General features: G+C 41.2%; 1 protein-coding gene across 1 annotated transcript in view; it reads left to right on the top strand.

Moving 5' to 3' along the window:
* LOC120046543 (V-type proton ATPase subunit B, brain isoform-like) overlaps positions 1-18,192 on the top strand; it is a 48,521-nt gene extending 30,329 nt beyond the window's left edge. The window contains exons 5-14 of the mRNA XM_038991871.1: positions 1,491-1,568; positions 2,249-2,388; positions 4,834-4,935; positions 5,768-5,865; positions 6,039-6,162; positions 12,875-13,025; positions 13,684-13,766; positions 13,984-14,088; positions 15,557-15,686; positions 17,289-18,192. Coding sequence (XP_038847799.1) covers positions 1,491-1,568; positions 2,249-2,388; positions 4,834-4,935; positions 5,768-5,865; positions 6,039-6,162; positions 12,875-13,025; positions 13,684-13,766; positions 13,984-14,088; positions 15,557-15,686; positions 17,289-17,431 — 1,154 coding nt within the window. The 3' untranslated portion in view covers positions 17,432-18,192. The remainder of the gene's footprint in view (positions 1-1,490; positions 1,569-2,248; positions 2,389-4,833; positions 4,936-5,767; positions 5,866-6,038; positions 6,163-12,874; positions 13,026-13,683; positions 13,767-13,983; positions 14,089-15,556; positions 15,687-17,288) is intronic.
* Positions 18,193-24,543: the final 6,351 nt, after the last annotated feature.

Raw genomic sequence — 24,543 nt, 5'->3', positions numbered from 1 at the left:
TTTATTGTATAGCATATGTTTTGTTAGAAAAATGTGCATATTTCAGGTATAAATCATAGTTTTACATTGCAGCCACCATCACAACTCTAACCAAAGCAACTAGAATAACTACAGAGACCAACGTGAATTACCTAAATACTCATCATAAAACATTTATGAAAAATATACAGCAAATGAAAGACAAAGATCTTGTGAATCCAGCCAATATTTCAGTTTTTTTAAGTGTTTTACAGCGAAAACACAATATAGCATTATATTAGCTTACTACAATAGCCAACCACACAACAGCATTGATTCAAGCCAACAATAGCAATAACGAATAAACCAGCAAAAGATATACATTTTTTCACTAACCTTCTCAAACTTCTTCAGATGACAGTCCTATAACATCATATTACACAATACATATAGAGTTTGTTCGAAAATGTGCATATTTAGCGGCACAAATCGTGGGTATACAATGAGAATAGTAGCCAAGCTGCCAACAAAATGTCGGGAGAAATCTTGGGAGAGGCACCTAATCTAATCAATAACTAATCATAAACTTGACTAAAAAATACAGGTTGGACAGCAAATGAAAGATACATTAGTTCTTAATGCAACCGCTGTGTTAGAATTTTAAAATTAACGTTACTACGACATACAGCGTGCGTTAAAGCGAGACCGCACCGAAATTAATGGCGGAATAGTAGTTTGACATTTTTCAACAGAACAACGAATTAACATCATAAATAGTTCTTACTTTTTGATGAGCTTCCATCAGAATCTTGGGCAAGTTGTCCTTTGTCCAGAAGAATCGTTGCTCGGTTGTAGATTGTCGCCTTCAACTTTGGAATTAGCAGTAAACATTAGCCATGTGGCGAAGACGTGCCCAACTCACTATAACGCAGCACTAAGAAAATTCCGAAAATCGCAATATACTGATATAAAATGATATAACTCGGTTTAAAATAACTACATTATGACGTTTTAACACCTATATCGAATAAAATCAGAGCCGGATATATCTAAGGCCTATAACGAGAGCTTTCCAGAACGCCATCCTGAGGTCTGTCTTGCGTCATGGCGAATGTTGAAAAGAGTGTACCCCACGTACCAAGACCCTTTATATGGCCTCAGATCTGCCTAGCAACTCCATTCCAATTCTCACTGCTTGCTGACATCTAGGGGAAGGCCTATGCAGTGCATGTCGACCAATAGAATACATGCAAATTAATAAACTGACCCTGGAACAGATTGCCTGATTTCAGATTTCTCACTTCCTGACAGGAAGTTTGCTCCAACTTGAGTTCTGTTTTACTCACAGATATAATTCAAACGGTTTTAGAAACTAAAGAGTGTTTTCTATCCAATAGTAATAATAATATGCATATTGTACGAGCAAGAATTGAGTACGAGGCAGTTTAATTTGGGAACTAATTTTTACAAAGTGAAAACAGCACCCCCTATTGAGAAAAGGTTAAACTAAAAGAGAATGTCTTTCATTTCAGGACGTGTTTTCAATGGCTCAGGCAAGCCCATTGACCGTGGCCCCACTGTGCTGGCTGAAGACTACCTGGACATCATGGGTAGGACGGAGCTATGATTCAGTTCATTCAGGAAGCAAACAATATTCTTAGATAACATTGTCTGTTTTGAAATGCAATTGACCCTGATGTGCAAAAATAGAAACATGGTACCTGGGCTATATTCTTAGTATACTGAGCTTACACCGATCAACCCCATCTTTACTCTGCTAGTGGACTTAGATGTGAAGCTATACATTAGCTTGTATAGTGAGTTCAGTCTTTAGTTGTATCTCACTGCTACAAGGCCAAACACTGTCTTTTATATTGACTGTTGATCCCATCCCTGAATCCCTTTCACGTGTAGCATACCATTGTGTAGGCATGGCATCCCAATGAATAGATGACTTGAAGAGGGTCATGAGTCTTCCATCTTAAGGTCTGATCCTGACCTCCGGTCTGCCCATTTGTTCCATCTCGGGACCATGTATGGATGTATAACATTTTGGGGATTTCATGCATCTCCTACAAGTGTACTTACTTCATTTTCTTTTCTAAACCATAGTTTACGTATGTGTGAAACTGCACATACAGTGTAAATGGCTGAATTGAAACTATTATAAGGCCAACTCTACCATTTATATCCCTAATATGACTACTACCTGGGCAATACCTGGGTTGAAAGTGGCTAACCCTCTGGTATGTGTTTCTGAACCTCTGCTGTGACCGCTGCCCTGTCCCAGGCCAGCCCATCAACCCTCAGTGCCGTATCTACCCTGAAGAGATGATCCAGACCGGTATCTCTGCCATCGATGGGATGAACAGCATCGCCCGAGGTCAGAAGATTCCCATCTTCTCTGCAGCCGGCCTGCCCCACAACGAGGTACGATGGAGACGCTTGCTCTTGCGAAGGCTAGGACACCCAAACGCATAAGCTATATGTGCCTTAGGCTGCATTTTGCCATATTATAGCCTCAGTCAATAGCATTGGAGATGGGTTTTCTAACATTACCAGTGGACTAATCTGATCTGAAACCTGAGGCAGTCCATTCTGTTAGACACCTCAGCCATTCGTAATATCGCAGCCAGGTTGTTTCTAATTTAGTGTTGTCTGTTTTGGTATGTTGTAATCTATTCTTCTGTGCTTAATTTATTTGTCAAACACCCCTTTGTGTGTGTGTGTGTGTGACCAGCAAATTGAAAGTATTTGTGCTAATAGATGGAAAATATTTAATTGTTTTGTCCCTGTGGTGCAGGAGCTGGCAGAAATGGCAAAGTGGGTCTGGAGGTCTCAGAAATCCACTGACATTTTACTGATTGTGGAGGGTGTTTTCTTATTTCACAGAGAGCTTCGCCCTGTCTATCGTCACACACAGCATTCCAGAAATTCACACATCTACTAATTTTACTTACTCCATATGCCTTGTAGTGTTTGTTCAATCACGCACCTGTCACATTTGATAGTCTGTATCAGACACACTGTTAACTAGATGCTTATTCTCCATTTCATTTTAGGCTCATATATTAACAGCCTATTTAGTTACAATGGTGTGAACACATTGCATTAAACCTACTAAAGGGAAACCTGAAGGTAGCTTATAACATTATTCTACGGCACTGCTATTAGTTGCCAACCTGCCTCTAAACATGAGTCAGATCCATGTCTCTATGTGTCAGTGTGTTAGTTATGGGCACATGGCAGCCGTCTGGACTTCACTTCCTGTCTCACCGCCTAAAAAATAGGATGGACCAACCAAACCACTGGTGTCAAAGCATTTAATTTGGATTTGGAGAACAGAGTTGAAAATATTTGCTTATCGCAGACAGTCATTTAAAATTGGATTCATTGGAGAAATGTACTTTTTGTGGAAAAGTGCCACAGTTAACTTTCTTGGCGTGAACTCAAGTGAAGAGGACATTCGTTAACTCTTGGAGGACAGTCGAAGTTGGTAAAAGTGCTTATTTATTGTTGAAAGTAAAACCAACATGTTTCTGTCAGGGTTTTACCTTTGACTGAACTTGGAATGGGGTGAAAAATAATCTCTTGTCATTGCCAGCTTGACTGTTGTTCATCTGACTCAATCTTGGGAGTTATGGCACATCATAGGTGCAAGGGGCTGGGCACTGTTAAGGAAGTCAGAATCATTCTCAATTCCAACATGTTCTTATTACAAGCCTCATTTTGTGTTAGTTTTATCAGTCTCCATGAGCACTTGAAATCTCAGGGAAAAGATAAGAAATATCAATGCTAAAGGACTAACCAAACTATTGCGCAATGACCTTGAAAACAAGGTTATGCGTTTCAATAGTTCATGTATACAGTCTTCAACAAGTTTAAGAGTATACTGCATCGTTTCATGAGTTCATATTGTCATATCAGACCGTGTCCATGGTTTCCCATGACTGAAGAGAGGCTATTTTCTGATGCCTTGGGGAGAGAGTATGATGGCTCCCGAGGCCTCCTGGTTGAACTGGTAAACGAATTAAACTAATAAGACAATGGTGGCGAGAGGAGATTAGGCGATCGTGTGAATAGCACTGATTTAATGTAGGATTGGTAGCCCAGCCATGAGGTCGTTAATGCTTGAGGTGGCTGTCCTCTCACCAGTCGTCACTGTTTGTAAACAGCCTCATTATGACCTTATGACCGTCAGGGCAAACTGCCAAACTAAAGCATGCACGATCAAATTCCACCGGAGGGGGAGCCTCAATCAAATGCATAGAATCCCACTGAAGCAACGGAATAACAGTGATTTTTGGGCAGTGTAAATAAATAAAGAAGATAATCTGGTCGCTTGATTAGCAACTTTTGTTTTGGATGTGAATAAAATAATCAAAAGGGGGTGGTTGACTGGAGCGCCCACTGTAGAATCCTACTGTACTAAAAACAGTGAACAGGGTACGCCTTGTCTGACTAATGATGCTGGTCGACTTCTCGTGTCACTGGAATGGTATAAAACGCTTCTCGTTTCATTAAACAGATGTCATGGGGTCATTTGTGCCGCGGATCTCAATGGGCCAGGTGTCTCAGCTCAGGGTGCACTGAGAGGTCAACCCTGATTTAACAGACAGCAACCATTACATTAAGTGATAAGCGTGAAATTCCTCCCCTCTACATTCCTAATCACTGAGTTTTTATCCAACTATGCACCTCTGACACAAGCATAGTTGGTCACACACGCATGCCGACACACACACAGAAGACTCCAGTAACTAGCTGGCTGGACAGGGCGCTCGCTGATGTCCAAACATTTGAATAGACTGGCTGTTTTATCAACGTATATGTTTCAAGACCTCGTCATTTTTAATCCTGTGTTTTGGTTCTCAGATTGCTGCCCAGATTTGTCGTCAGGCTGGCCTGGTGAAGAAATCCAAGGATGTGATGGACTACAGCGACGATAACTTTGCCATCGTCTTTGCCGCCATGGGGGTGAGCTGAGCGGCACCAGATAGACAAACATAAAAAAAATCTTCTCTGTTTTTCCTCTAGTGTGTGGCTAATTCTTCCTCTTAACCCAAACGTGACACTGCCCCGGCTCCTTTTCTCACTCTCATTCACCAGGTGACTTAGCGTTTAAGTCCCCTGTTACGTCTGCTCCTTTGAGCAGGTTCTGGCCACGTCGACAGGTTATTATTCAGCAGTCTTGAACACATTCAGCCGGCCAGTATCAAGTTCTCTCTAGTTCAGCTGCTCTGCTCATGACTATTTAACACCGGGTGGGGAATCTTCTGTGACCTGTGGCAGAGATGTTAGTGACCCCCACCTCTGCTCCTCTGGGCCCCTTTATCCTCTCCCTGCTGATGGCTAATTCACACACCATTGAGGGCCTTGTAACATAAGCACAAACTCTGTAACAGGGTAGTGGAAATGCAATGCATAGGGGCAGACTGGTATGAAAAGGGATTAGGACATTTTGAAGCATATGTAAAAGAGATTCCAATTTAGGAAAAGGACACTGTGTAAAGGACAGTGTATTAACACTTAACCCTGTTTTCACATATCAGAACATATTAAGTTACCTTGAGTTAAACTGTTGAACCAGTAAGCTGCAGAATAATTTGCACTACATTGCCCTCTGTATAGTATTTGGGAAGAATTTACCCTAATTTGTTGTGATATTTGAAAACAGGAGCTCCTTTTTCTGATATGCATGTTTTTTTTTTCTTACCCATGGGTGACTAATATATTCCTGCTTTTGTTGAAGAATGTTCAAGGCCTTCTACTATAAACTTGGTGTGTAATCTCAAACCTATCTTTTCAGGTGAACATGGAAACTGCTCGCTTCTTCAAGTCCGACTTTGAGGAGAATGGATCCATGGACAATGTTTGCCTGTTCTTGAACCTAGCCAACGACCCCACGTGAGTTCATTTGCATAAGCTCTGTGCCAAATCAGTAATGCACTAGCTCCCTCCTATAATAAATAATCTATGGAATCATGGATTCACGGCAATAAAGTGTCTGTATAATATTGCAACCTTTTTTTATTATGTTAATTAAAATTGAATTCCTTCCTTCTTCTTTCCTTTCTCAGTATTGAGCGCATTATCACCCCTCGCCTGGCTCTGACCTCAGCTGAGTACCTGGCCTACCAGTGTGAGAAGCATGTCCTGGTCATCCTGACTGACATGAGCTCATACGCCGAAGCTCTGAGAGAGGTGGGCAACCAAACTAACTCAATGAAGTCTGCTGTTTACTCCTGGGAAAAAAAGAACTCATACTTTTATTTTTGTGACGTGTCAGACTTGCACATAAATTCTGTCAAAGTTTGAGAGCCTTAACTTTTCTTTTGAATATGGGTAGAACATTCAATATGCTGGGTAAAGTTTGGTCAGTACAGGCTACATGGTTGTGATATTGAAAACCTCCACAAATCAAATCAAATGTTATTGGTCGTATACACATATTTAGCAGATGTTATTGCAAGTGTAGCGAAACGCTTGTGTTCCTAGCTCCAACAGTGCAGTAATATCCAACAATACACGCATCTGAAAGTAAAAGAATGGAATAAAGAAATACAGAGATGTTAGGATGAGCAATGTCGGAGTCCGGTGTGTGTACAGTGCATTTGGAAAGTATTCAGAGCTCTTGACTTTTTCCACAATTTGTTACGTTAGTCTCATTTTAAGATGGATCAAATATTTTTTTTCCCTCATCAATTTACACACAATACCCCATAATGACAAAGCGAAAACAGGTTTTTAGAAATGTTTGCTAATTTAATAAAAATACAAACTGAAATAACTTATTTACAATCGTTAAGAATCCAGCCACCCAAGCCATAGACTGTTCTTACTGCTTCTGCACAGCAGGTGGATCCGGTGCATCAACTCTGGCACCAACAGGCTCTTGAACAGCTTCTATCCCCAAGCAATAAGACTGATAAATAGCTACACAGACTATCGGAGGTAACCTTGTATCCTCATTGACTTATTTATTTTTGTCTCTATTCACACTCACAGGGCCCTACACACTTACACATTCACCCCATCATCATCTGCTCACTCACATAACATCTGTCGTGGAAATTCTCACACAGGGACACTCGAAGTCAATCTTAAATGAATCATCCTTTATTTGTCAGCGAGCTGGAGAGTTTCCAACCAACTAAATGCACCATAGTACACATGTTAATCAGGAGCTCTGCCTGTGGGCAGTCCCAGCAGTTGTCTTATATACGGCTATGCACAGACAAGTTAGATTTGCATGATTTAGCATAATTAATTAATCATTACCGTTTTGTTTCATTCATGTGACCGACCAATACCTCACGAGACTTCTCTCTAAGCTGAGACCTTGAAACTGAGATCTTTCGTTCGTACTCAAAACAAGGTCTGGGCGTACTGCCAAATTGCAGCTACTGATAGTGAGGATTTGTACAGTCAGCCACTTGCATGAACACAGACATTGGTTTATAGAACAGCGCATGAATAGAACACAAATTAGTTATAAGAAAAGCACAAACATATAAACATTTCCATTACACATCCACATACATTGCCTTTGGAAAGTATTCAGACCCCTTGACTTTTTCCACATTTTGTTACATTACAGCCTTCTTAAATGGATTAAATGAATTTAAAAAACAGCGCAAACGACACAATACCCCATAATGACAAAGCGAAAACACAAATACCTTATTTACATAAGTATTCAGACCCTTTGCTATGAGACTCATAATTGTGTCCAGGTGCATCCTGTTTCCATTGATCATCCTTGAGATGTTTCTACAACTTGATTGATTGAAATTCAATTGATTGGACATGATTTGGAAAGGCACACACCTGTTTATATAAGGTCCCACAGTTGACAGTGAATGTCAGAGCAAAAACCAAGCCATGAAGTCGAAGGAATTGTCTGTAGAGCTCCGAGACAGACAGGATTGTGTCGAGGCACAGATCTGGGAAGGGAACCCAAAACATTTCTGCAGCATTGAAGGTCCCCAAGAACCCAGTGGCCTCAATCATTCTTAAATGGAAGAAGTTTGGAACCACCAAGACTCTTCCTAGAGCTGGCCTCCCGGCCAAATTGAGCAATCGGGGAGGTGTGCAGGAGGTGACCAAGAACCCGATGGTCACTCTGACAGAGCTCTGGAGAACCTTCCAGATGGACAACCATCTCTGCAGCTTGACTGGGATGTGGATTTTAAACGTGTTTACATACTGTTTTACCCATTTCATATGTACAGTGCATTCGGAAAGAATGATGGAGGCCACTGTGTTCTTGGATCTTCAATGCTGCAGAACTGCTTTGGTACCCTTCCCCAGATCTGTGCCTCGACACAATCCTGTCTCCGAGCTCTACGGAGAATTACTTCGACCTCGTGGCTTGGTTTATGCTCTGACATGCACTGTCAACTGTGGGACCTTATATAGACAGATGTGTGCCTTTCCAAATCATATCCAATCAATTGAATTTACCACAGGTGGACTCCAATGAAGTTGTAGAAACATCTCAATGATGATCAATAGAAACCGGATGCACCTGAGATCAATTTTCGAGTTTCATATCATAGGGTCTGAATACTTATATAAATAAGGTATTTCTATTTTTGCCTTGTCATCATGGGGTATTGTGTGTCGATTGCTCAGGATTCGTATTTTTTTTAATCCATTTTAGAATAAGGCCGTAACATAACAATGTGGAAAAAGTCGAGGAGTCTGAATACTTCCCGAAGGCACTGTAAATGTATGTGGATGTTGTGTGAGTGAGCAGATGAAGTGAGTGTGTAGGGCCCTGTGAGTGTGCAATAAAAAGCTCAATGAGGATACAAGGTTAACTCCGATACTCCATGTAGCTATTTTGTTAGTTATTTAGCTGTCTTTATTGCTTGGGATAGAAGCTGTTCAAGAGCCTGTTGGTGCCAGAGTTGATGCACTGGAACCGCCCGCCGTGCCGAAGCAGAAAGAATAGTCTATGGCTTGGGTAGTTGGATTCTTTAACAATTTTCCAGGCCTTCCTACCACACCGCCTGTAGATGTCCTGGATGGCAGGAAGTTCGGCCCCAGTGAGCTCGGCCCCAGTGATGTACTAGGCTGTCCGAACCCACTCTTTGTAGCGCCATGCAATCGAGGGCGGTGCTATTGCTATACCAGACAGTGAGGCAGCCAGTCAAATTGCTCTCAATGGTATAGCTGTAGAACTTTTTGAGGATTTGAGGGCCCATTACAAATCCTTTCAACCTCCTGAGGGAGACGAGACGCTGTCGCGCCTTCTTCACGATTGTGTGAGTTTGGACCATTATAAGTATTTAATAATTTGGACACCGAGGAACTTGAAGCTATCGACCTGCTCCACTGCGGCCCCGTCGATGTGGATGGGAGCGTTCTCGCCCGCTCCGTTTCCTGTAGTCCACTATCAGCTCCTTGGTTTTACTGACATTGAGAGAGCGGTTGTTGTTCTGGCACCACACTGCCAGGTCACTGACCTCCTCCATGTAGGCTGACTCGTCGCCGGTGATAAGGCCTACCACCGTCGTGTTGTCAGTAACTTGATGATGGTGTTGGAGTTGAGCATGACCACACAGTCGTGGGTGAACAGGGAGTACAGGAGGGGACTAAGCACACACCCCAGAGCGGCTCCCGTGTTGAGGATCAGTGTGGCAGATGTGAAACTGACAGCGTTCACTACTTTTGCAGATATGAAACAAACTATCAAAAAAATATCAGTCAACAATATCAAATTCCTAGTTTATGCTACAAAACCAACTTTATAAGATGTTTTAAAAATGGGTTCTATTTGACTCAACATTCCATGATGTCCACTAAGGCATTGTTGGCAGAATAGATGGATGCAGTTCAATGCATGATTAAAATAATTCACCAATACTTCCTTGGTAGTCCCAAAAATATTGCTATTAGGTTGTAAATCACAGCTGGCCTGGTACATTGTTTGCTGCCTCCATTCAGGATGCACCGTTTCAGTTTCAATAACTCAATATCGCAGACAAAAACAGACAAATGTAACTAAGGCTGGGAATGTCATTACAATCCAACTAGCAAGGGCAATGTCAGTCATAATGTGGCTAATATGCTAGCATATCTATATGTAGCAAACTAAAAACACAGAGCCTAACAATAGCTAGGAGGACGTCATGTCATTGGAGGAGTTGGTGAGTGACTGACTTTTTTCCCCCTCGTATCGTTTTTCGGTGGCTACACAGCTAGAGATGCACATGTCATTTGGTTAGCTAGTAAGAAATGACTGTTATCCATTTAGCATATCTCTTGCGTTTGCAAATTCACTCTGGCTAGCCATCTAGGCAAAACGTAGGCAAAATAAGTAAGTTAGTCACGAACACTCTATAAAACATGTCAACAGCCTAACCAGCTCTGCTAGAGTGAGTGAAATGGTCAGTGAGGTGTTCTCATGTGTGTCTGGAAGTAGCTAGCTACTAAGCTAGCCAACTTTAGCCAGTTAGCTTGGGTGCTTGGTTGGGACAACCCGTGCATTGGCAGGCAAGTTGCAGAAGGACGAGCAGGCTATTCCCCATTGTTTATCAGTGCAATTTTGATGATAATCTAGCTTTAAAGGTTTGAGAGGGTTTATCTAATGTTCCTTCGTTAGATTTTTGCTCATCTTGCTCTGACTGGCATTAGTTGTCGATCTTGTTGTTGAAGTGCATATAGGGAGAGATGGTCTACCTATTTATGGTTGTTTAATCGGTAGCACTGTAAAATTCCCAAATGTAAGAGGACTCTTGTGGTATTTAGCTACGTATTTGCAGAAATCCATTCAAGTGTGTTTTGTGGCTTTTGACGAATGCATTCTAATGATCTAAGGTCGCACTGTTGCAATTGCATGTAAACACAGTCCAATTCAAAGTGAATGATGGCAGGCCCTTGTGGAAAACTGCTTATTTGCATATAGGACTACTGTACCGCTGATTGGCAATGGCGCACTAGTCTGCATACTCCGGTCCTGGATGACTCCGGTACTGGATGAGACGGATGTTTTTATTAGGTTTGATTAACTGAAGTGTCTTAATTGTCCAAACGCATGACGCTTTCCCACTCTATATTGCTATAGAATTTTCACAAATGCCTTAGAATGTTTAGGAATTACGTATACTAACAACTTGTGAAAATGACAATGTCTAAGCGCTTGCTTGTCAGAAAATGTAATTTTTTTTAAGTGTAATTCTTCCTGGGAGTGTACAGTTGAAGTTGAAAGTTTAAATACACCGTAGCCAAATACATTTCAACTCAGTTTTTCACAATTCCTGACATTTAATCCTAGTAAAAATTACCTGTCTTAGGTCAGTTAGGATCACCACTTTATTTTAAGAATGTGTAATGTCAGAATAATAGTAGAGAGAGTGATTTATTTCAGCTTTTATTTCTTTCATCACATTCCCAGTGGGTCAGAAGTTTACATACACTCAATTAGTATTTGGTAGCATTGCCATTTCAGGTAGTCTTCCACAAGCTTCCCACAATAAGTTGGGTGAATTTTGGCCCATTCCTCCTGACAGAGCTGGTGTAACAGTCAGGTTTGTAGGCCTCCTTGCTCGCACACACTTTTTCAGTTCTGCCGACAAATTTTCTATAGGATTGAGGTCAGCGCTTTGTGATGGCCACTCCAATACCTTGACTTTGTTGTCCTTAAGCCATTTTGCCAGAACTTTTGGAAGTATGCTTGGGGTCATTCCGGACTGATGTCTTGAGATGTTGCTTCAAAATATCCACATAATTTTCCTGCCTCGTGATGCCATCTATTTTGTGAAGTGCACCAGCCCCTCCTGCAGCAAAGCACCACCACAACATGATACTGCCACCCCCGTGCTTCAGTTGAGATGGTGTTCTTCGGCTTGCAAGCATCCCCCTTTTCCCTCCAAACACAACGATGGTCATTATGGCCAAACAGTTCTATTTTTGTTACATCAGACCAGAGGACATTTCTCCAAAAAGTACGATCTTTTGCCTCATGTGCAGTTGCAAACCGTAGTCTGGCTTTTTTATGGCGGTTTTGGAGCAGTGGCTTCTTCCTTGCTGAGCGGCCTTTCAGGTTATGTCGATATAGGACTCATTTTACTGTGGATATAGATATTTTTGTACCTGTTTCCTCCAACATTTTCACAAGGTCCTTTGCTGTTGTTCTGGGATTGATTTGCACTTTTTGCACCAAAGTACGTTCATCTCTAGGAGACAGAACGCATCTCCTTCCTGAGCGGTATGACGGCTGAGTGGTCCCATGGTGTTTATACTTGCGTACTGTTGTTTGTACAGATGAACGTGGTACCTTCAGGCGTTTGAAAATTGCTCCCAAGGATGAACCAGACTTGTGGAGGTCTCCAATTTTTTTTCTGAGGTCTTGGCTGATTTCTTTTGATTTTCCCATGATGTCAAGCAAAGAGGTACTGAATTTGAAAGTAGGCCTTGAAATACATCCACAGGTGCACCTCCAATTGACTCAAATTATGTCAATTAGCCTATCTGAAGATTCTAAAGCGATGACATAATTTTCTGGAATTTTCCAGGCTGTTTAAAGGCAAACTTCTGACCCACTGGAATTGTGATACAGTGAATTATAAGTGAAATAATCTGTCTGTAAACAATTGTTGGGAAAAATACTTGTCATGCACAACGTAGATGTCCTGACCGACTTGCCAAAACTATAGTTTGTTAACAAGACATTTGTGGAGTGGTTGAAAAACGAGTTTTAATGACTCCAATCTAAGTGTATGTGAACTTACGACTTGAACAGATTTGAATAAGATTTCATGTTGCTAAACTGCTGTCCATTCCACTTTAAATCTTTGACTCAATCACATGCTCTAACAATGAAATGTTCAGTAGTTTGTGTTCAGGGTCCCATTTCCTATTACCTGGTTCCACCTATGGCTCACTTCTTTGTCCCATGTCTCTTCAGGTGTCTGCTGCCAGAGAGGAGGTCCCTGGTCGTCGTGGTTTCCCTGGTTACATGTACACTGATCTGGCCACCATCTACGAGCGTGCTGGGAGAGTGGAGGGCAGGAACGGCTCCATCACTCAGATCCCCATCCTCACCATGCCCAACGATGGTGAGACATGCTGGCTTTTCTCAGAGAAAAACAACCTAGATTTATTTAGAAAAGAATGTATTTATATAATGTATTATTTTATTTATTTACTTGTCACATTAGCAATATTGGCCGGTGTAGGCCGTCAATGTAACTGACTTGCTTAGTTAAATAAAGGTTAAATCAAAAAATAATTGTTTATTCTCCGGTTTCGTCTCTAAAGAGCTGCGTTTTTTTTGTTGTTGACAGGGAACAAATTGTTGCTTGCCGTTACTATAGTAACCTCTTGATGGGCCTCCAATCTGTATTTGAATGGGAGTCCCCCCCCCCTTTTTAACGTCAAAGAGAATTTGAGCGAGCATATTTTAGATCACTATTCTCCCAAGATGTGGATCAAAACACTCATTGTCCTTAAACTGGGAAATGCTGTAAACTTTACATTGGATCTGCATTCCAGTATCTATATGCATTATACTCTTAAGTTGTAGACATTTTAAAGTGTATGCCTGGTTCAATGACATTTATTTGGGGAAAAGTGATTGACGAGCGTGTTCAGTGCATGCTTTATCAAACATACGCACGCATATACTGTACATTCAAAGGCCACTTGATTTATCGTGACTTGAACCCTGGATATTATCTCTCGACGTTGACCTCCAATGTTAACTGTGTTTTCCAGATATCACCCATCCCATTCCTGATCTCACAGGGTACATCACTGAGGGACAGGTCTATGTGGACAGACAGCTGCACAACAGACAGGTAGAGACATACTCACTGATGATAGACGTGTATTCACATTCTCACTAATATGTCTCAAACCCACCCTTTGTACCTGACTATTGAGGAGTATCTTGAGTACTATAGTTCTCTCTCCTGACAATTGTCCAATTGTTGCCCAATGATCATTTGTTTACTACTTCTTTGTTGAACATTGAATTGACTATTATTGTTCTATTATTTCATGCTTTCCTTTCAGATTTACCCACCCATCAATGTGCTGCCCTCTCTGTCTCGATTGATGAAGTCTGCCATCGGTGAAGGAATGACCCGTAAAGACCATGCTGATGTCTCCAATCAGTTGGTAGTTGTCAATATCTTCTATAATGAAGCCTAATTTCTAATGAACTACAATACACATTAATCGTTTGTTGGATTCAGCCCCTTTAATTCAATGACCTCCTTCCACGCTTCTCTCTCAATGGCTCACATCAACACCATCATCCCAGAAACCCTAGACCCACTCCAATTGGCATACAGATCCACAGATGACGCAATCTCTATTCCACTCAACACTGCCCTTTCCCACCTGGACAAAAGGAACACCTACGTGAGAATGCTGTTCATTGACTACAGCTTAGCGTTCACCTCCCTCTGCAACTGGATCCTGAACTTCCTGATGGGCCACCCCCAGGTGGTAAGGGTAAGCAGCAACACATCTGCCATGCTGATCCTCAACACGGGGGGCCCTCAGGGGTGTGTGCTTAGTCCCCTCCTGTACTCCCTGTTCACCCGTGACTGTGTGACCAAGCACAACTCCAACACCACCATTAAGTTTGCCGACGACACAACAGTGGTAGGTCTGATCACCGACAACGTTGAGACCGCCTATAGGGAGGAGGTCAGAGACCTGGCAACAACCTCTCCCTCAACGTGACCAAGACAAAGGAGATGATCGTGGACTACAGGAAAAGGAGGGCCAAGCACGCCCCCATTCTCATCGACAGGGCTGTAGTGGAGCAGGTTGAGAGCTTCAAGTTCCTTGGTGTCCACATCACCAAGAAACTATCATGGTCCAAACACACCAAGACAGTCGTGATGAGGGCACGACAACACCTATTCCCCTCAGGAGACTGAAAAGATTTGGCATGGGTCCTCAGATCCTCAAAGTTCTACAGCTGCACCATCGAGAGCATCCTGACTGGTTGTATCACCGCCTGGTATGGCAGCTGCTTGGCCTCCGACCACAAGGCACTACAGAGGGCAGTGCGTACGGCCCAGCACAGCACTGGGGCCAAGCTTCCTGCCATCCAGGACCTCTATACCAGGCGGTGTCAGAGGAAGGCCCTAAAAATTGTCAGACTAAAGCCACCCTAGCCGTCATAGACTGTTCTCTCTGCTACAGCACGGCAAGCGCTACCAGAGCGCCAAGTCTAGGTCCAAGAGGCGTCTTAACAGCTTTTCCCCCAAGCCGTAAGACTCTTGAACATCTAATCAAATTGCTACTCAGACTATTTGCATTGACTCTGTTTTGATCTATGCATAGTCACTTTACCCCTACCTACATGTACATATTACCTCGACTAACCTGTACCCCCGCACGTTGACTCTGTACCGGTACCCCCTGTATATAGCCTCGTTATTGTTATTTTGTTTTTGTGTATTTCAGTTTATTTAGTAAATATATTTTTTGACTGCATTGTTGGTTAAGGGCTTGTTAGTAAGCATTTCACGTACTACACCTGTTGTATTCGGCTTATGTGACAAATAGAATTTGATTTGAATCTCCATGTCTTGATCTACCTCTTTTCCCATGCCTTTGTCCCCCTCAGTATGCCTGCTATGCCATTGGTAAGGACGTGCAGGCCATGAAGGCCGTGGTGGGAGAGGAGGCCCTCACCTCCGATGATCTGCTGTACCTGGAGTTCCTGCAGAAGTTTGAGAAGAACTTCATCGCTCAGGGTGAGACAGATGAGACTCAATTTATGACCGTAGCACCACAACCAGAGAGCATGCCTAGTAAAAATCTAGTGTGTATGGCATGATTAAATCAAAAGATGAAAACGGTGGCATGGCATTCTCCCGGGGTCCAGTATTTGGTAACAGAATGAATGGGTGTTTTGGCAGGCTTTTCACACCGTTAAGTGAGAGACATTATGCTTGGCCAGGTCATTGACACTCCTGCTCAGCGATCTTGTCTGGAGATTTTATTTACATGTTGCATTTAATATGAGATATTATACATTTGCCACCATGGCTTCTCCTGTATCTTATGTTTGTCTTACCTTTATTCCACAAATTCCTTTAAATCATTGACTGGTCATGTGTTGCCTGAGGTCTTTGACCTTATTACCCCAAAATCTGCCTGAATAGCGGTATCATTCAAGTGTGATATTAAAATGGGAGATTGATTTTGCCCAATGACTGAGAAATATTGTAGTATTATTGGATTAATAATATTTTGTTTGCATGTTGAATCACATTTCAGCTATTTAAGGTTTGTTAGATGTTTCTTAATAAACCATTTTGTTTTGCATGTCATTAATTGCCGATATTATCATAAAATGTTGCATCGCTGAGTTTTGAAATATATTTTACTGAGATCTGCCAGCTCTTGGCTCTAGCAAAGGACCTATGAATGCTGCATGCTGTTCGTTCTTCTTTCCTTCAGGTCTTAGTTAGTAAAAGTTAATTTTCAATGCCTTCAGGCATTATCATTTTTATCAGCAGAGGGAAACAAAAACCAATGGCAAACTTCATGTCAGATACATTTTTTCCCCACAACACCTTGGTGACATTCAGCGATAATGTGTGCATGTCGTCAAAGCATTATGCCAAACCTATTCTCACACTTGTCCTTGGATTGATGAGATTGCTAAAGGAAGGATTTGTGAGCAAATCTATCCAGCCGAGTGTGTAGTGAGCCTGAATTCCTTTTTTAACATGAGTCCAAGCCTAATGCGATCCATTAAAATGAGAATCTCATTAGTATCGAGTCTACTGACGTGAATTGAAACCTCAAATCGAAAACCTCACTCCGTAGAAGTAATATGAAATGCAAGTATCATGTCAGACTTTTGCGTCTTCTCTCTCAGCTGAAACAGACAAATGGGACTGTCTTTTGGGCGAAAAACAAGTGCCTGCCGTTCAGTCTTGTCCTTCAGATAATGAGATTACAACGCAGGGATTGCACTACTGTAGGCGATGTTTCACAGGGACCTAATGCTTGAAATCCTGTTGTGACACGATATGATTATTGACTTAATATCTAGCCTATAAATGATCTCTTTCCGACAGAGTAAGCTGTGATGTATTGTGTGTGTGTGTGTGGGGGGGGGGGGGGGGGGGGGGCGGCATTTCAGACATGTTAGCTCCATGACCTGACATTGACCATGGCGCCCACAAGTGTTCTGAAATATCACTGAATCACTGGGTAATATTGTTGTATTCATACTCTTAATAAAACCTCTGAATAAAATATTAAATTGGCAATTAGTCATCACATGGAATATTGTCAAATGTCATAGCATTCAATATCTAAAACAATGTAACTTCACCCCTCAGGCCCTTATGACAACAGGACTGTGTATGAGACCCTGGACATTGGCTGGCAGCTGCTCCGAATCTTTCCCAAAGAAATGCTGAAGCGGATTCCCCAGAGCACCCTGGCTGAGTTCTACCCCAGGGAGTCTGCAGCTCGTCACTGAGCGCCCCTCAACTCCGAGATCAGAGCAATAATCTCAGCTCCCTCTGTAATGTATTGTATTGTATCTGTGTCCAGAATCCCGTATGGATTGTGTCTGATTTATCTCATTTTATTTAGATTTAAGCTTACCCTTAAATCAAAGAATGATCCTGTTATTTATTGGGGTATGTTACTGTTGGATTTTGTTCATTGAATGTTGTCCCCACCTAAAGTAAATGAAACTTTCCAAAAAGGTGAAACATCCTATACATTTAGATCTCAAAGGAAGCTGTGTGTTCTCTTTCACATTTCAATGGTTTAAATTTGTCCAATATGTTTGTTACGGTCACCCTGAAGATAGCACTTCAATCACTTATTTCATATGGTGTGGCAATTACTGTCAAATTGTAGGACTTCATCAGGTCCTACAATTTGAAAGTGACATGACATAGTTTAATTAATTACACTGAACCTCATTGGTACTTAAATGTTTATTTGTGTAGGCTTCAGGTAAGGGTTTTGATATTGGACAAATTTTTGGGCTACTTGAAATTGATTTATATTGTAGATGTCGAACTTTGTAGACTGTAATTGCTTATTTATTGGCCTCTAATTACTATTGAAAGAATTGTTTACATGGTTTGTTATTGCTAAATGTATGCGCTGTAAAAAGAATACTAAACATTCCCCTGTTTCGTTGTTAATTCTCTTGTTCGTTTGCCGAAATCATCTCTGTTATGGTTCTTCTGTTTTCCTGTCCATAAATAAATTGTATTAGAACTATGAAGGATATGACATGTTTGTAATCCCACCTGACATTGCATACAAAATCAATGTAATTTAAAGGGGTAATCTGCAGTTCAAACAGCCGCTACGCTGCCGCTGATTTGGTAAATAGCTTAGGCATTGGGCTTTAGAAATGTGACCACTGTCAAATTCATAGATGGAGCTATGGTTGCAAGGGCGGGCTGTCCATCCATGATAATACAATTATAGTCTAACCCATGTTTTGAGGCTATATGGTGTTTGTTTAAAAATAGGATGGGTTAAGACCAATTAACGAAGCTCATGAGGCATTTATAAGTCGTACCTTTCAAGAATCAATGGTTATATATGAATTTAAGAATCCCAAAATGGATATAGCAACAGCAGATTGACCCTTTTAAGGTTGACGGGTCTCGCACACTTGTAGTAGGGCTTAGTAGTGACTCAGCAAAAAAGCCCAATCGAAATCCAAACTCGAATAAAACATTTTTATATTAAGTGTCTGAGTCATAGACCGTAATATAGGCCCAAGTTAACAAAAACATGCATTGTATCCTAGATAAGACCTGAAGTTGTAAAATATGGCCAAAGGTGAGTCTTGTACATAAACAGAAAGGAAGAGGCCTAGCGAGAGGGTCCACTCCAATTAAAATCTGTCCACATGGAAATACAGCTATAAGCAGAACACCTGCCTTACTGTGTTTGGGACAATGACTCCCATTGCGGAGACGAGACCATCTCGCCATTATATACAGTATCTCTGGCACAGGTGTGTCAAGGTATCAATTTCCTGTTGCACGTGCCAGTAATGTGTAACCTACTCACTACTGTAATTTTAGAATTTCTCGCAATAGTGACCCCAGAGGAACTAAATCAAATAAAACTTTACTGAACAAAAATATAAACGCAATATGTAAAGTGTTAGTCTGTTTCATAGAACTGAAATAAAAGATCCCCCAAATTTTTGCGCAAAAAAAGCTTATCTCAAATTTTGTGCACAAATTTGTTAATCATTGATAATCATTCCACCTGACAGGTGTGGCATATCAAGTAGCTGATTAAACAGCATGATCATTACACAAGTGCCCCTTGTGCTGGGGACAATAATAGGCCACTCTAAAATGTCCAGTTTTGTCCCACAACACAATGCCACAGATGTCTCAAGTTTTGAGGGAGTGTGCAATTGGCATGCTGACTACATGTCCACCAGATCTGTTGCCAGAGAATTTAATGTTAATTTCTTTACCAAAAACCACATCCTACCGGCCTCACAACAGCAGACAACCTGTAACCACGCCAGCCCAGGACCTCCAGCTTCTTCACCTGCTGGATCGTCTGAGACCAGCCACCCGGACAGCTGATGAAACTGGGTTTGCACAACCGAAGAATTTCTCCACAAACTGTCAGAAATCATCTCAGGGATTCTCACCTGCCTGCTTGTGATCTTCACCAGGGTCTTGACCTGACTACAGTTCGATGTCGTAAACGACTTCAGTGGGCAAATGTTCACCTTCGATGGTGAAGTGTGCTCTTCACAGATTAATCCCTATTTCAACTGTATTGCGTCCAGTGGGTGAGCGGTTTGCTGATGTCAACATTGTGAACAGAGTGCTTTGTGGTGGTGCAGTTATGGTATGTGTAGGCATAATCTACGGATAACGAACACAATTGCATTTTATTGATGGCAATTTCAATGCACAGAGAAACCGTGATGAGATCCTGAGGCATTGTCGTGCCGTTCATCCACCGCCATCACCTCATGTTTCAGCATGATAATGCATGGCCCTATTTCGCAAGGATCTGTACACAATTCCTGGAAGCTGAAAATGTCCCAGTTTTTCCATGGCCTGCATACTCACCAGACCCATTGAGCATGTTTGGGATGCTCTGGATTGACGTGTACAACAGCGTGTTTTCCAGTTCCCACCAATATCCGGCAACAACGCACAGCCATCGAAGAGGAGTGGGACAACATTCCACATCTTTCAGAATTAACCTGCCCCGGGGTAGGCTAACTCCACTTACCCTGAATGAAATTACTGAGCCGTGAGGACCAATGAAATCAGATTCCCTCCATCTTGCAAAGATTGCGTCATCATCCCCTTAATTTGAGGAAGGCGACTGGTTAAATATTGTATTAATTATATTGTATATATACACATACATACTAGCTACTACTTTAAAATATTTTTACCCTAACTGAACGTATGATGTCAATGTAGTCTGTCTGAGGTGTCCTCTGAATCACCTATTTGGAACACCGTGAATGCACATTATTCACTCCATTATTCACCCACTCAACCCCAAATTCCAGCTCCTTCTCTCTGGCTGCAGCTACAAACTACCTAAGGTTAAAAAAAATAGGGCCAAGTATTATTTTATTCCGAATGCAATTCTGCACTTTAGCGCTTGTACTTTAACTATAAAATTGCACTTACACAGCCTACTGCTTGTTTTATTATGATTTTTTAAATATGTTTTATGACTGCTGCAAAATGAATTGCCTCTGAGGACATTAAAGTTTTCTGAATCTGAATTAAGTGTGACATCCCAGCAAAAATGAATCACTGCATTCAGAGATAGAATGCGTTTGGGGGTAGGGTGCTAGCCAGCATGATGTGTTAGAGCAGCAGTGTTGAGTAAGCACATGTGACCTGAATGTTGTACCCTAAAGGAAATAGTACTTGACCTGGTTTGTAGATTGAAATATGACTTCACAGTGCCTCACAGTAGGGTACCTACTAAGCAACCAATGCTGATTATGTTACATGTAAGTCAGAGTTATCCTCAACTGCAATTAGTACTAAAGGTACAGTAGTAGACTTTTATCATACCACTGTGTAGAAATATCACACTGGGCGCTCGTGCTAGTGAGTGAGAGAAAGATGCTTTATTGTGGCGGGGTTTAGAATTGTGGCAGACATGGCTTGGGAGACCAGGGGGCAAATTCAACCAGTGTCATTTCCCTACAATTCTCCAGATTGTGGTTGATTTAGCATGGCAGACAAAACAAGCAAACATGAACTGCCCTGGACATATGATACTTGTCAGGACTCACTGAACTAACTCGATTATCCACTGCCAGGCTGGTCACATATCTCTTACTTTTAAGAGGGAAAATAGAACATTCATTGTATTATCAAATTAAACTACTGTTGTGATAATCTCAATCTCATGCAGTAGACGCTTAGAAAAAAATACTTCCACAAGGGTTCTTCGGCTGTTCCCATAGGAGAACCCTTTTTGCTTCCAGGTAGAACCCTTTTTGCTTCCAGTTAGAACCATTTTGGATTCCATGTAGAACCCTCTATAGAAAGGGTTCTACCTGGAACCAAAAGGGTTCTTTCTACCTGCAGCCAAAAAGGGTTATTCAAATGGTTCTCCTATGGGGACATCTGACGAACCCTTTAAGTTTCTAGAAAGCACCTTTTTTTCTAAGAGTGTATGCATTGTGCCTTAGGACCATCAATGTAGTCTGACTTTGGATGTTTTTGCTTTTCTCATTTCACTTTAAAGCTATATGGCAGCGGTTTATATAGCACTTGTTAAGGTTCACATATTGGGAAGCTTTATTACATTGCCCATCATCCTCATGACCTCAGCTTCTCTCCCTCTGAATATCTAACTCAGATTGAGTTTAAGTGGAGTCTGATCTTGCATTGACTGGCTCAGTGAAAGTAGGCCACTAATGAAAATGAAAAAGAGACATTGTCAAAGTGTTTTGTTCTCTTCTGTGCTTTTGGTCATATCAGTGTCAACGTTTACCTTTGGTAAAAAGCACACCCTAGCACAGATTTATTTACTCTTGCTGCCCCTTCTGTCAATGCAAAATGTATTCATCTTTAGTTTAATAGAGAAACATACAGTAATTGGATTTTCTTTTGTGAATGCTAGTGTTCAGAATGCAAAATGACACCTAAAGCATCTCTGCCACTTCTCCTCTTTTACTTTTTAACATACACATACAAATGTGCTTGAAATACAATGTATTTCTGTGTTATTTTGCAGGGACAGTTTTTCTTAAAACCAAAAAATGCATCACTCAAGCCAGTGATTTTGATCTCTGGAATTTTAGAAAAATATCAAAGATATTTGAAATAGTTCTTTGTAATCGTTGCAGTCGAGGGATTTTTATCTGAATAAATGTGGCCTTTGCTCATACATCCAGTGTTTCTCCAGTCAAAAAACACACATTGTGTTTGACTTCCACTTTGAGGCTTCCTTGCTATGCCAAGCAGCTGCATATTAGGACCTATTACGTGATTTCATAGCTCTTAGAAAATTGCTCCTATTCACGACGAAACACCGGGGCTACAGAGGGAGAGAAAAAAAGCCCCCAACACACAATCATGTCTTTTCAATTGACGATGGCAAGGTTGATGACAACATGACCATTGTGCTATAATGATAACACCACAAAGGCATCTGCCCCCTCATCAAGGCTTCCGTACGGCTGCAGATACAATTTAATTCACTTCTCTGTCTGCGCTGATACCATTATGTAGCACGTCGGCACAGGGGTAATCACTGTCTTCCCCGATAGGAGGGAAAAGAGGGGAGAAAAAAAGATGGACTGATGATGGTGAGGCCGAAACTTACAATTAAGACAGCCAAATCTGACGTGTCAGAACCCCTGTCACCCCGCACTTGTACACTTCCAGGCCTGTTTATTTACCATGTCGACCAGCAATTATAATTAACGTGTAATTTAGTTCAAGACGTCCTTTTCTGGTGTTGAGTGAGTTGGGCATTATGGAATCTGTGAAAGAGAAGAGCAAGAGAGAGGCTGGGATGAAACTGGCAGCTAAGTGCTGTTGAATGAATGACGTGGAGAGGGTGCAGGAGGAACTTTGATATCGCAGGCACAGACGTTCATCAAGTTTTAATTAGGTGTCATTGGGAAGGGAACGGCCTGTGTTAACGGCATTAATTCCTATTTTTCCCCTTCGACCACAATGTTTAATTAGTTAAGTGGCAGTAAGACTCTTTCACTGGGGTTTGTGATTACGCCTGCACATTATGTCAATGTTTATAGTATTAAGTGTGTCTCTGAATGTTTCTGTTTTTATAACAACTCTAACTGGCTAAAGTGAGATTTTATACTTCAATGTTTAAAAAGTCTAACATCAGGGGCTAAAAAATAACTTTAATAATTCATCATAGCTTCAATCTCATGTCCTTTGTTTCCATCAACAATTTATAACCACTCTGGTGATAAGATCTATTATGTTTCTATAATAATTTGCCTTTCTGACCTTGATCACACAATGACATTAATTACATTGTAATAAAATGCACCCATTGTTGCAGGGTGATTATTTTCTTTGACCTTTGTATAGTGGTCTCAAGTAGCCTCAAATGTGTTTCAGTAGTTCCACTGATGTTGTGGTTTTCCCAGAAAGCAGAATAGTTAACACCTCAGTCGCAGTGGTAATATTAGTTCACCTTTTAAATTGAAAAGAGAACAAATGTGGTTCATGGCAAAGCTTTGACATAACAGAAAACGCAAACATACATACTTATATTGTCAAGATGTCAAGTAGATTTCTTAGTAAAGTTTCAGATTTCACAGTAAGCGAGTCTACAGAAATGCTCATGTTTCTGCTTGTTTTGTAAAGAGCTCATAAGAAGTGCACAAAGCGTCAAAGTCCTAGTCGTCTCATCCTTCAGCGTTACCTCTGTCCTTGAGATGTAAAGCTAATTGTGAAAGCAACTGAACATGATCAACCAAAGACAGGTAAAAAAAATGTATCTGTATGATATTCAAGATTGAAACATAAAGAGATGAGTTCCAATAAGGTGAACCTTAGGATCAGACAACATGGCAACATTTGTGTTGTCTACAGTATGCCAACAACAAAGCTACTGTAGGCCTCTGTAGTCTAACTCTGCTATTGATCAAAATAAAAAATAGATGTAGTACTTGGGCTCCAATTCAATCAAATTGTTCTCGTCACATGCTTCGTAAACAACAGGTATGTTCATGAACAGTGAAATGCTTACTTACGGGCACTTCCCAACAATGCAAAGAGATAGAAAATAGAGAAATAATAGATAAGTAAAACTCATAATAATAAATACATAATGAGTAATGAGAACTTGGATATATACAGTACCAGTCAAAAGTTTGGACACACCTTCAAGGGTTTTCTTTATTTTGACTATTTTCTACATTGTAGAATAATAGTGAAGACATCAAAATGAGGAAATAACACATATGGAATCATGTAGTAACCAAAAAAGTGTTAAACAAATACAAGTATAATTTATATTTGAGATTCTTCAAAGTAGCCACCCTTTGCCTTGATGACAGCTTTGCACACTCTTGGCATTCTCTCAACCAGCTTCATGATGTGAACTGGAATAGAT

This window comes from Salvelinus namaycush, chromosome 4, assembly GCF_016432855.1.
Source record: "Salvelinus namaycush isolate Seneca chromosome 4, SaNama_1.0, whole genome shotgun sequence".
Taxonomy (NCBI): domain Eukaryota; kingdom Metazoa; phylum Chordata; class Actinopteri; order Salmoniformes; family Salmonidae; genus Salvelinus; species Salvelinus namaycush.
The sequence above is the reverse complement of the archived record's forward strand: the minus strand, read 5'-3'. Positions and strand labels throughout refer to the sequence as shown.